The sequence below is a fragment of the Narcine bancroftii genome, chromosome 4 (genome assembly GCF_036971445.1).
Source record: "Narcine bancroftii isolate sNarBan1 chromosome 4, sNarBan1.hap1, whole genome shotgun sequence".
Lineage (NCBI taxonomy): Eukaryota > Metazoa > Chordata > Chondrichthyes > Torpediniformes > Narcinidae > Narcine > Narcine bancroftii.
In genome coordinates this window covers 72,874,292-72,886,528 of record NC_091472.1, presented here as the reverse complement: position 1 = coordinate 72,886,528, position 12,237 = coordinate 72,874,292, and the positions used below count along the sequence as shown (strand labels likewise).

Sequence of the window (12,237 nt, the reverse complement as noted above, 5' to 3'; positions counted from 1 at the left end):
TACTTCACTATAAAAGCTTCGTAATTTATTAAAGATTTACTGGACTTAAAGGCCTCCCTGTTTGACCTCCCTATATTTAGTCTGCAACATAACTATTCATTAATGATCACCTCATTTGCTCACTTTTCATGTATTGTTATGGCCCTACCTGTGGATCATCTTAGATCATTGAATGGGTTGTTTAAAGGTGATTGTTATATACTAAAAAATTTAAGTTGAATTATTTAGCTTCCCATTTGCCTTGGAGGTGTCCCTTCAGTTATTCTCAGTAAATTATCAGTAAGAACCTGGAATAGGACGACATCCCCGAAGGCATTACTAAGACAGAACACATTCTCTTTCTTCGGATGTTCTGGTACAGGCTGTACAATGCTATCCTCAGCGAACAAGGCATATCTCGGCACACTGCTCTGCTCCATGAAGTTTTTCCCATTGGCCTCATAAAATAACAGGGTGCAACCTTTAAAAATATAAGAAGAAATGTAATTGAAAATGCAATTCAACATGTTTGTTGCAGAGGACAACAGGATGGAGATATTCAACCCCCTTTAGGTTAGTTCCCTCTATAAAGTGAAAGTTACATTCTAAATAGGTTTTCTTTAAAATTCTTACAGATTTACATCACAAACTATCTGTGTGAGACTGAAAGATCACAATACTCAAGTCAATACTAAATATTTCTGCTCTTTACAAAAATAAAATGTCTAAAGTACCAAATGAGGGAAGAAGCATTTTCAGATGTTGTTAGTGAATAATACAACGTACGTACATCTTTCCAGTTTGTGGATTTTATATATTACCTCACGCATATACCTGTACTATGTATGATTTCTTTGGCTAGATGTGCCATTAGTTAACAGCATTTTTAACACTTAATTGCTTAATTTGTAGGATGTATCTTTTTTATATTATAACAATGACAAAATATCCACTTGGGAGATTTAAATACTGAGCAGTCTTCATTTGGAATGATGGATTTCAACTGCTAGGCAAGGCTCAGTACAATTCAAGGGCTCTAACAGAATAATTTGATACTTGTTCAGAGCTGTACCATGCTCACCACCTTTCAAAGCTGTTGCTGAGATCGAATGCTTGCACACGTCTTGAAGAAACATTCAAGAATTTTGCAAAACAAAAAACTTTATAATTAAAATTAATTTAAAATATTTTAAAGTTTAAAAAGCCCCCCCACACAGTAATACAGTAATTTTCAATTAACTGAATCAAACAAAACGGGTCCAGCCAGTTATTCTGCCAGCATTTCCTAATTGGCACAGGTTGACTTGGACAAGCATTCACCTAGACTGCAAAAATCTGCAGTCTGTGTTGCAGGTTTATTCCAACGATCTGCCCCAGACTTAATACATGCTCTGCACTAAAGATAAAGCATGACAGCTGAAAACAGATCCCATCATTAAATATACAAAAATATCAGAATCCCCTTGGATCTAGCATTTAAATATGAAAATTCCATTCAATACCTGTAATCTCTTCAAATCAAGCAACTCCATGTTGATGCCTTGTTCTCTACAGCAATTATTTATCATTTTTGATGTATTATTTAGCTCTCATAACCTCTCCAAGGAAAAAGATATTGTTCAATGATGGCGACTATCAACTTACACAGACTTTACGTCTATGTGTCTACTGCTATTGTCATATATACTCATTTGTTATATTAATTATGGTTACCTTTAAGAGAAACCCAGTATGGTCTCCACTTTCTGCGAGGTGCAAGTTCCAATTTTCTCTCCTTCTGATGTGTAACAAGAGGTTTAAAAGACAACCAGCCAGCCTTTCGTACACATCCCTGTTCTTTTTCATACAGCAAATCCAGTTGCTCTAATGAACTGAAGGAATCACTACTGGTTTCCTCACTTCCTGTGGATGGGTCGGTAATGTCAATAGACATACGACCCATTTCCAATTCTCGCATGAAGTTTTCATAAATGCTCTGTCTCAGGACATCATTGCCAACTGCATTGGTAGAGTTACTTCTGGGAGGCAATGTGTAGCTGAAGCCAGGAGACCACAAGGAACTTGATATCTGTGAAGGAGAGCTAGCATCTCCAGTCACCCCATCAATTCCACTGTCACAATACTCATTTACATCCTTTGATCTTGAGTCCTGAAAAAAATCAAAGATTTTTAAAAATCATTTCTGAAGCTCTTTTTAAGAGATTAAACATTTCAAGTATTATTATTTTTAATTTGAGTGTAATGGAATACAAGAGAAAGAAAGATAGGGGAGGGGGTAGATGGGGACAGACAGGAAGGAGACGGGGAAAAGAGAACACAGTAGAATTAGCTATTTGAGAATTGTTAAAGTATGCATTAATCACCACAACTATATCAATTTAAAATAAAAGTGATCTATCTCTAAATGCTCATTTTAGGTGATGGAAAGTTACTGCTGAATCTCCAATTCCAACATTAAAATTCTAAATTTTTTCCAATTATTTAGAACGTTTCCATTAATTAAACAATGGTAATGCTTGCTTTGAAATGCTTCAGAATTTTGAACATCACCCTTAACCTCACGATGTTCGGTCACTCCAGATGGATGGTGATGAGTTCCTTCTTCCCTGGTACCTTTCATGAAATTCTATTCACATTCTCCTCAAATGAGAAAAATTCAAGGTGTGGTGAAAGATTTATGATTGCCAGCCCGATTTTATTTGTACTCCAAGCTGTCCCCATGTTCACTGAAGCCTCTACTATGTTAATTTGTCCCATTGCTTTCCAAGATTTGTCTGTGAAACAAGTCACATCTCCATCCAACCTTGGACTTTTTAGATTTTTCTTCTTGATAAATTGTACCAGGTAAGTTGTTTCTTTCCATAATTGTGTTATTGCAATGTTAAATTAGTTTCACCATAAAATATTCTCAGCATAATATTTTTCTCTTTTATACAAATTAGCTAGGTTGACACAGTGGCACAGCTCAGAGAGGAAAGGGAGAACTTGAAAGCACCACAAAGTTAGGATTGTACCCAGGTCACTAGGACTATAAAACAAGGACAGTGATCATGGGCTCCTGTTTTTGTAAAGTAGGATTATCACCATAAGGGAGAGTATCAACAGGAGGGACTCAATGGTCAGTTAACATTTAACATTTTACACGAGCCCAGCGATAATTCAATACGTTGGAAGAACTGTGGGAAGGGTTGTCACAGTCTGTTCCAGAATTTGACATCTTTACAAAGACATTGTGATTTTTGCAAAGGGAGAGCCATGCTGACTGCTGAAGAGAAAACAGCTTTTTTTTTAAAACAGCCTCTTGTGGCCAGCCACTTTTGTGGAATTCAGAGCAAAGCATGCTTTGTAAATGAATGGGCCTTTTCAGTGAATTGGCCTGTGCCAGGAGGGTCTTTTTGGGAAGCAAAGTGCTTCATTTTGATTGTGACCAACAGTGGAGGTCACCTGAAGAGACTCCTTTATTTTAAGTGTGACTAGCAGTGAAGTTACTTTGAGAGACCGGTCGGTGCTAGGGTCTTGGAAGCCTCATGGAGGCCGCCCAGTTCGAGTCTTGCTTATAAAAGAACCAGGAATGTTGTGACCACAGTTCAGGTGGATGAACATTTCATCAAAGTCAACACAAGAAGAATATGTGTGTCTGTAGCAGCTCCAGTTTTCCCAACATTAATTCTGGGCATCAAATTTCAAAGGCCTACACTTCAACACTGAATTGGAAAAACTGAACCTTGAAGTAACTTCATAGATTTTGGCCTGGACTGTAATGATTTGGGTATAACGCGCACATACCTGTGCATAGTTGGGGATAGATTTAGTGTTAAGGACAATTTAAGAATAAGAAATAAAATTAGTGTTTTAAAATTAAACACCATCTAGTTCATTGTCTATTGTTGCTCATTACACATGGCTCATAACAGTACAAAAACAGTAGTTTCAAACTTTACAATCATTGCAACTGATAAAATGAATCAGAAAGTGAACCACCTTAGACATGCTTTGGAATTGGTTGCAAGAGTCTCAGCATTTTGCCTATATAAGTGCACTTTATCCAGTCATGGAAATTCTCATGCAAGTCAAGGCTTTCGGATCACTTGGAGAACACATCCTTATCCTGAGGGGATAATGTTTCACTTTACAGCTGACTTGGCAATTGACAATTAATGACAGTTTGTGAAACCAAATACATTATGAAGGATCTACAAGAAGTGTAATGTGCTTGGAGTAGATCTTGCGCTGTAGAGTGCTAATAGACATTCACCACAGCATCAACAGGAAGCAGAACCTCACAGTATTTATTCACGACAAAAGGAGCCCACTGAGCCTATGCCAACTCTCAAAGCAATCCCATCTACCACTTGTTTCTCTATGACCTATTCTTTCTTTTGTGCTATCACCTCCAATCCAATTCTCCTGCCACCTATCCAACCAAGGGTGATTTACAGTATCCAATTATCAACCAATACATCTTTGGAAAGTGGAAGGAAACTGCCGCACCTGTTCTTAACTTTCACACCGTAAACATAGTGCTTACATCACTATATACAAATAACAATATCATGAAGGATATAGCACTGTATATGGAATATACATTATACATAAATAGGCTTCAGGTTTCCAAAAATTGTTTTCTTTTTAAACTTTCTCACAACCCTGGTAGTGGATAGCCATAAACAAATTCCATCAGTGAGGTAAGACAGTTGTGAGTTCCAACAATACATTTCTTGATGTCAAATTTTAGATTTTAGCCATTGAATTCAAAGAAAAAAAACATTTGGAGTAAATTTCAGAAAAAAAGTACTTCTTTCATACAATTTATTTTTTTCCCATGGACAGAGGAGAACCAATGCAATAAAAGGCAAGCAAATATTTGAACAGCAATTTTCTTCCTTAAGGTTGTTTCAAAATGAATTAAAGCCACAATGATCATAAAAACATGAGGAGAAAAGGAGGGCCACAGGTTAATCTAGGGAGTGCAGTTAGTCTTTTGTTAATTGGGACAATAACATTATCCCTGACATTTAAATAACTTTGTTACCACAACTGAAGGGCTGTTTTATGTATCACTAAATAGGTCTAATTCTACCTTGAAACTTTGCCTTCAAAAACATAGCTCTTCCAACACCTAATGTGATGTTATTTGGCTAACCTGAAAGTGGCATCTCAAGGCTGCCATCAAATAAAAATGGTCCTTACCTGTAGTTTTCTTTTCTTTCTTGTAAGGCTACCAGTCCATGCACTCAAGCGCCGCATTCGACTTTTTAAAGCAGCTCGTGAAGAACCATCCTCAGAAAGGTGTTTGGGCTTTCGACAGGGGAGTGTATATGAGGAATACTGCACAGGCCCTCTGTCCTCCTCATCAGAGGGCACATTCATGCATTTAGAGAAGTCACTCTCAAACAATTTATTGGTGTTTGAAGTTGCAGTGGTTCTATTATGGACTGAGTATTCATTTCCTGTGGGTACACAATGATCTACCCCTGCATCATTATACATTGCTTGAAGAGAAAAGAGAGACGACTTTCGGAAGGGTTGCTCATCATTTGGTAAGATGCTTTCTTGATTACTTGTACCTTTTGTACTTGTGTACGTGTTATCAAAATCATTCGTATATGCATGGTGCCCCCAGTGCGATTCCAACCATGAATATTCAGAGCTTGCTGAGCTACCCTTGCTTGATTTTAATCTCTCCTCATCAAGTAGAAGACACTGGTCTGCAACATATTCTTTACTGGCATCAATCTGAATCTCATTTTGCTTACTAGGCTCCAATTCCATTGCAGTAGAGTACCTCAGCAGTTGAACTGGCCCTGGGGATTCCTCACAGGTTGGTTTGCCACTACTATTGCCAGCTCCACTGTGAAACTCCACCCTTAAACTGCCATCAAATCTTCCCAGTGTTTTGATGAGAACCTTTGGACTGCATTCACCTTCTATTTTCTTTGATTGGATTGCAGTTTGAGGTAACCCATGCCCATTTAAGACAGAGCCATTGTACTCCAGAGTTTTATTCTGATCTGTTTTGTCAAGAATGCAAGGAAAATTGTTCCCAGATAATAATTTGGATTCATTGATGAAATCATGTTTACACATGTGATTGGGATGGCATCGACCATAAGCATTGCTGCTGCCCAACACTAAAGTTTCACATTGACGTGAAGCAGCATTGAGTGAGAAACGCTGGTTACTTTTATGCTGGGAAAGGCAGTTTCTGCCCAATGATCTTGCTTTGTAACTTATGCTATTGCCACCATGACCCCAACCAGAAGAAGAATGAGATTTTTCATCCTTAACATGGACACTTCGAATTTTGAGGGCACAGGTCTTTTGTCTGCTAATAGGTGTTGGCTTCCCCTCAGTGTTGCTGCCTTTCGTTCCCTGCAGGTTATATTGGCTGTCTGAATTGCCCATCTTGCACTGAAAAAAAGGGAAAAAGTGACAAAATTAAGCTTAAAAGAAACAAACAGCAACTAGAATCAATGCAGCCTGATTTGTTTTCACCACCTCCTACAAATGCAGTTTTGAAACATCTTTAAATAACTTCTGAATTCCATGATATTGTTTTGTTGTTACAATAAATTCAGATTTGTACAGTAAAATTGTTATTTGAGATCAATGAATAATGAATAAGCTTTTCATCAGAAATAACGCAAATAAATGAAAAGGCCATTCTTAAAAACATCCATCAAAAGGACACAAGATTGTGTACAATTTTATAGATTAGCTTTCTTTGCATTTCATCAGTCTACAACTTGAGCTCAACTGAACTACTGCAAATAGTTTAAATATATCCATTATAAATCTTGATATCTACACTGTGACAAAATGCTTTTTCAACATTGTTTTTGAAAGTTCTTTCACATACAATTGTCAGTTATACACTCTGACAATAAATTTCTACTTGAACATTTACAACAGAACTGCCTATTTAAATTGTGTTGATTTAAGGAACAAAAACGTGACATCTTTTGTCAGAGGATCCACTGTACACCTTTTCAGATCTTCATTAAAAGCCTCAACAGGACAATGGGTCTTGCAATAAACAAACAATGAACTGCAAGAACTCAGCAGGATAGGCAGCATCCATGGGTAGATGCACATTTCAAATCAGGGCCCCATATCGAGTTAAAAAAGGGCCCCTGTAAAATTTTGTATATGAGAAATAAATTGTGGAGGAGCCAAGAGGTAATAGGCTATAGAACAGAAAGTGGGAGAGATGTTAGGGAAAATGGATTGCGAGACCATTGGGATAGGGGAGGGGAGATGGAAAAAAAAATAGGTGAGGTTGAGGTGGAAACCTTGGAACCAGATGGCAGTTGGGAGGTGAGGTACCCAAAATTTGAAAAATCAGTATTTGTGCCATTACATGCAAATTCTCTGCATTCCTCAATCACGTACATGTATCCTACCCACAGCAGGGTGCAGGAAGTGTACACAATGCTCTAGGAGTGGTCTCACCAGGGCCTTGATAAATGGAGCCAGTGGTCTCTCATCTAATACTCTTGCAATAAAGGGCAATTTGACTTCCTAATATCATGGTGTACCTGTACGATCACTTCCAATAATTCATGTGCACATCTATCTCCCATTCAATACTGTGACAGATTATATCTGTCTCCTTTTTGAAGGAGACAGATTGTGGGAGTAGTGTAGGTCACAAACAAACACTAAACAAAATAGATCTCATTTAAAATGCCAGAGCTCTGCTCAAGCCAGATAGTCCAGGCTCTGAGTGCCTTTGCAAAAACTTTGGAAGAATGCCTATGGAGACTTCACAACTAGGTGTCAATTGGACTTCCTGTGGAGTAATGGATTATTGTTTTGAAAGCCACAGATGAATGGACTCAGAAGTTTGGATCCGGTGCCACAATCTATCTGGTCACAATCTGCTGTTCTAAGAAGGTCATGTGGTTTTGCAGAGAGGAGAGAGGGAACTGGTTTCTCCAGTCATGACAAGCTGGCAGCTTGTTGAAACCCCATTTTGAAGATAGGTTGTGAGTTCTGAGTTCAGCCTGTTGAAAAACCTTCTGATCCATACAAGAGTATATGGCTGGCTAGAGTGTTTCACCTGAAATAGGGGAAACAAAAAGGAATTCAGTGGTGACATGGAGGAAGAAGAGGTTATCATTTGGAAAACCCTTATGGGGCAAGTTTCTTCGGCAAGACACTTAAGTGGCTGATTGGAGGGAATCAGTTTGTGGTGTCCAACGAGCAACAAAGCTCTCTCAGAAACCAACAAGAACCTTCCTGAGCGGTAACCAACTACTTTTAAACAGCAGAGTTTGGTGAAAATTCATAATTGTTATAACTTGGAGGAGTGAGAAGTGAGATTGGACTGTGAATCAAAGAACTTTTCTCAACTTATATACATTATATACACATGCGCTTAGAATTAGAAGGGGGTTAAGAGGTTAAATTAATGGTAATAAGTTAAAGTTTGATCTTGTTTTTATGTTTAAAGAAAATTAAAAACAACTTTTGTTTAAGTATCCATTTGTCTTCGTGAATTTCTATTGCTGCTGGATTTTGTGGTCTTCTGGGCCCATAACAGTAAAAACACCCATGAAAAAAAAACTCCCTTTTTTTAGTACAGCAGTCACATGCCAGGCATCTATCAGGCCTGAGAAACTCTCCTAGCCAGGATTAAACCTGGAAACAGGAACATCTGGGAGTAGTTTGGTAGCTCACCTCCTTGCCCTACCTCCTCTTGCAGCCAAAGGTAACAGCCTTGAGCCAGGTTGGGCTCAGGTCTCATATGTTTAAAGCTTCATCACCCCAAATATCCTTTTCCTCAGAATCCAACAAAAATTGATGCAACTTTTTATCAAGTCAGGCAGCATTAGTGGGGAGGGGGAGAGAGAGAGAAAGGAAAATAGTAATGTTTTAAGCTGAGCCCTTTATTAATTACGCTCTATGGCCTACATAAATTCCCACCTGACTAATATTGCACACTCTGAAATCAGTATGAGCTTGCACGCCATAGTGCAAAATCTCAAAAATGTTTTTAATGGTTTTAAAACATTTCATTGTTTGAATTGGCATCCTTGATTCCCTAAATGAGATTCGCTGATCTCAAGTGCAGAATAAACCAAATTTTGCTCTTTGCAATTAATAGAAAAGGAAAGAAGAGGCCTGCCCATTCATGCATTTAATCACTACATAAGACATTAACTGAAAAAAATTACAAAAACCTCAGGGCAGATACAGTTTAACTCTTATTATCCAAAATTATTTTGGACCTGGAAGTGACATCTGTTCACCTTCAAAAAATTTCAGATAAACAAGGATGTCCGAAACAATCAGAAAGCCTCATTTATCCAAAAATTTTTCAGAGCTGAACCGACCTCACAGTTTGAAAAAAATTCACCTGGCATGAAATTAGAACGACGATTGTCCTCGTTTTAGGTAACTCCCTCCCCTTTCTCTTTCCATTTCTTCTTTACCTTCCTCTATTGACTTTCTCTCCAACTCTCCCTCTCAAAACCATCCAAATGAGGATTCAAATGAGGATGATTGACAGTTTAAAATTATATTTTGCCTGCAAGAAATATATACTTGCAGAATTAAATCACAGGCTACGAAAGGTCTATAAAACAGTCACCAAGGCCTCGAGAAGTACAGTACATGACAACTACTTGTCTTATATACTGTCTGTAACTGGTGAGCTTGCAAACATCCTCTTTGAACGAAAAGCAAGACTTCTAGCTCAAACAGAAGGTCAGTGTAATATGCAGCTGGCAGACCTTGGAAGTCAGTAAAATTAAAAGGTATGAACAGCATAAAGGTGCATTATATCTGGTGAGTTTTCAATGTCTCAGCTTTATAGAGGGGAAAAAAAGTGTATCCAAAACAAATCAGAATTCTTTTCAGAGCAGAACTGACCTCAAATGTTGAAAAAAAATTCATTCGACATGAAATTAGAACACCGATTGTCCTCATTTCAGCTAACTCCCTTCCCCCCTCTCTTTCCATTTCTTCTTTACCTTCCCCTATTGACTTTTCTCTCCAATTCTCCCTTTCAAACTGCATGCCACTGTCTCCCAGCTGCAAACAGTGGGAAGCATCTCTTGTCCCAGCGTCATCAAGGAAAGAGAGAGAGCGGCCTCCTGGGGAGGAGCGGGATTTCAGGCTCCATGGCTTTCCCTCCCTCACCCCTTCCCTCCTTCCTCCCTGGCACCGCAGAGCTCCATGACACCTACACTAAACTCTCCCCTCGGCCTACTACTGCACACACACTGGACTCCATGGTAGGCCTAGGGGAGGATTCGGAATTGGGTCTACAGCATCGGGAGCTCTGATGACCAGGGAGACAGGAGCTCACTGACTCACCAGTGAATATTCCACCAGCCTGGGAAGCCTCCCCAGGCATCAGCAGTGGCGTTAGGTTCATGTCGGGGATTGGCTAAGTTTGGGAGGTCTCAGCGATTGGCAGCAGCCAGGATTTTTTTTGGGTGAGAATTAAACATTATTTTAATGCTTAAAAAGCTTTCCCTTGTTGTTGTTTAAACATTAATACAAGTGATTTGCTGTTGCTACTGGGCTGTTTTTAAAAAAATGACCAGTTCTCTGAAAAAAACTTTTTCTGACATAGGCCACGTTCCGACCATTTCAGATAATTGAAGTGTGTGTGTGTACATATGTAAAAAGCACACACAAACATGCACATGAATTCTTTGTACAAATTTCAATTTAATTTTATTTAAAAACTGCATCATTTGGATGTGCATGCGACAACAGCATAGTTAAACAAAATTTTAAATTCTGCATTACATCTCACAAGGCTATTTACAAAAGAGATTTTTCACTTGTCTTTCGTTTCTGTGCAACCTAATTATAGGGGCCTTACAGTACTTTTTTTTTGAATATTTTATTTTGAGAATTTTCAATCAACATGCAGTCAAAATGAAGAATAATCAAAAAGAAAAGCATCAATATCCATAATATTAACAAAAGCATAAATATCAATCCACATGTTGATGTTATTATAAGAAAAAATTACAATAACACTACAAAAAATTGCAAATTCAATGTTCACCTCGAACCAAAGGGATAAAATGATAACAGAAAGATAATAGAGACAAATAAGAACAAAATAAGAGTAACCCTCTCACCGCAAGAAAAAAAGAAATAAGAAAAAGAGAAAGAATAATAAGAAAAGATTGGCTTCACCTAGGATAAACCCCACTCCCATTAAGCGATAAATAACCTGACTATCTAGGGTCCTCGGCACTGCAAGCACCGGGAGAAGAGGTAGGAGGCCTTGCAGTACTCTTGATAGAGTTAAAGGGCACATTAAAACTTATACAGTAAAATCCCTGTTATCTGGAATTCAAGCAACTGGCAAAAAAGAGGATAACAAATAAATAAACATTAAGATAGATAATAAATAGAAATGGAAATAAAGCTTTAAGCAGAAGTAAATGTTCTCTGAAGTAACACATAACCCCTTGGTGAAGATGGGAGCAAATATTCAGCCAGCAGAATCCCTTGGTCGTGTTTTGCTTGTAGCAGCTGTTTGAATAAAGTTGCATTTGAATAAAATGGCATCACCCAGAATGAAGAGCTGGTTGATGTCGCTCACCATTAGGGCAACTCTCTTAAAGTAAGAGTCTTTATCTTTATTAGTATCTACCAATCCCTGTAGGAGCCAGATACCAGGTATTTCACTGCTGGTATCTGTTTTCCACATACAACTGTAATAGTTATGGCAAACTTACCATTCCATAATCCTGTGGAGCAATTATGTCATTTTTTGCAAAGAGAAAAAATGCATCAAATTTCTAACAAGCTCCTTCAAGACACTGCTGTTGATATTTATGTATAATTTTTAAAAACTCCCACTTAAAGCACAATTTTTCACAATAGTTCCATACAGCAACCAAAATTGAATTTTATTGGTGTGCTAAGGTATGCAGGCAAGAGTACTTTAATTCTAAAACTTCTGTGTACTTCAGCAGCCTTTCCTGAAGGGGAATATGGTTCATAGTCTCTTTGTGTCAAATAAGTCAAAGATATTGAAATAATTCTGGATACACAGCACGATAACAGGCCCTTCTGGCACATGATCCTGTGCCACCCAAATACACCAATCAACCTACAAACCCCATATATTTTTGGAAGCTTGGGTGAAAACCTGGAAGAAACCCATGCAGACACGGAGAGGACATACAAACTTGTTACAGACAGCGCCAGATTTGAATGCATGCCACTGTCGCTATAAATGCATTGTGTTGACCTCTGCACTCACCATTCTGCCCAAAGTTG

General features: G+C 38.2%; 1 protein-coding gene across 2 annotated transcripts in view; it reads right to left on the bottom strand.

The window, feature by feature from the left end:
• LOC138760682 (rho guanine nucleotide exchange factor TIAM2) overlaps positions 1 to 12,237 on the bottom strand; it is a 314,168-nt gene that overhangs the window by 128,259 nt on the left and 173,672 nt on the right. For both annotated transcript variants that reach the window (XM_069931610.1, XM_069931609.1), the window contains 3 exons: positions 5,170 to 6,390; positions 1,693 to 2,128; positions 288 to 460 (listed from right to left, as the gene is read on the bottom strand). In XM_069931610.1, the coding sequence (XP_069787711.1) occupies positions 288 to 460; positions 1,693 to 2,128; positions 5,170 to 6,384 (1,824 nt within the window). In that variant the 5' untranslated portion in view covers positions 6,385 to 6,390. The remainder of the gene's footprint in view (positions 1 to 287; positions 461 to 1,692; positions 2,129 to 5,169; positions 6,391 to 12,237) is intronic.